This window comes from Corapipo altera, unplaced genomic scaffold (assembly GCF_003945725.1).
Source record: "Corapipo altera isolate COAL_440 unplaced genomic scaffold, ASM394572v1 59205, whole genome shotgun sequence".
NCBI lineage: Eukaryota > Metazoa > Chordata > Aves > Passeriformes > Pipridae > Corapipo > Corapipo altera.
Genome location: NW_020890728.1, coordinates 151 through 1,572, shown reverse-complemented (window position 1 = coordinate 1,572; position 1,422 = coordinate 151). Strand labels below are relative to the sequence as shown.

The following is a 1,422-nucleotide window of genomic DNA, read 5'->3' as shown; positions in this document are numbered from 1 at the left end:
GAGGAGGCGGAGCGCCGGGGGCAGGTGTACGACCGCCAGGGTGCCACGTACCTGTTCGACCTGGACTACGTGGAGGACGTTTACACCGTGGACGCCGCCCACTACGGGAACATCTCCCACTTCGTCAACCACAGCGTGAGTGACGCCGGCGCACCTGGCTGGGGGCGGGGCTCACCTGGCTGGGGGCGGGGCACACCTGTGTGGGGACAAGGCCTCACCTGTGTGGGAGGGGCACACCTGGCTGGGGGTGGGGCACACCTGTGTGGGGACAAGGCCTCACCTGTGTGGGAGGGGCACACCTGGATGGGGGTGGGGCACACCTGGCTGGGGGTGGGGACACACCTGTATGGGGCAGGGACACACCTGTGTGGGAGGGGCACACCTGGCTGGTGGCAGGGACACACCTGTATGGGGGCGGGGACACATCTGTGCAGGGTGGGGCACACCTGTGCGGGGACACAACCTCACCTGTGCAGGGCAGGGCACACCTGTGTGGGGACACAGCCTCACCTGTGCAGGGCGGGGCACACCTGTGCAGGGCAGGGCACACCTGTGCGGGGACACAGCCTCACCTGTGCAGGGCGGGGCACACCTGTGTGGGGGCAGGGATACACCTGGATAGGGACAGGGCTTTACCTGTCTGAGGGGCCTGGGGGCTTCATCTGTACAGGGGGAGGGGCTTCACCTGCCGGGGGGGCGGGGCCCCCCCCCCCCCCACCTGCCTTCTCAGGTGTCGAGGGCGGGACCTCCCTGGGGCTCAAATTCACACAAGGGGGGTGGGGTGGGGCTTGAAGCGGCCACACCCCCTCCACCTGTGGCCACGCCCCCCCCTCACCTGCCGGGGGCGGGGCCAGTGCGACCCCAACCTGCAGGTTTACAACGTGTTCATCGAGAACCTGGACCAGCGGCTGCCCCGCATCGCCCTGTTCGCCACGCGGCCCATCCGCGCCGGGGAGGAGCTCACCTTCGACTACAACATGCACGGTACACACCTGGGCACACCTGGGCACACCTGGGTACAGCTATCACACACCTGGGCACACCTGGGTACACCTGGGCACACCTGGGCACACCTGGGACATACCCACACACACCTGGGCACACCTGGGTACACCTGGGACACACCCATCAACACTCACACCCACCCCAGCCCCGCCCCATCCGCGCCGGGGAGGAGCTCACCTTCGACTACAACATGCACGGTACACACCTGGGTACAGCTATCACACACCTGGGCACACCTGGGCACACCTGGGTACACCTGGGCACACCTGGGCACAGCTATCACACACCTGGGCACACCCCCCCCACCCCAGCCCCGCCCCATCTGTGCCAGGGAGGAGCTCAGCTTTGACTACAACATGCATGGTACACACCTGGGCACAGCTATCACACACCTGGGCACACCTGGGCACACCTGGG

At 67.2% G+C, this 1,422-nt stretch overlaps 1 protein-coding gene across 1 annotated transcript; it reads left to right on the top strand.

Annotated features, from left to right (window-relative positions):
- Positions 1 to 3: 3 nt before the first annotated feature.
- Positions 4 to 1,016, top strand: LOC113942466 (histone-lysine N-methyltransferase SUV39H1-like; the record flags this gene model as incomplete). The annotated part of the gene is made up of 2 exons (XM_027633594.1): positions 4 to 135; positions 855 to 1,016. Coding segments are annotated over 2 exons (294 nt in total), but the record flags the coding sequence as incomplete, so codon positions are not given.
- Positions 1,017 to 1,422: the final 406 nt, after the last annotated feature.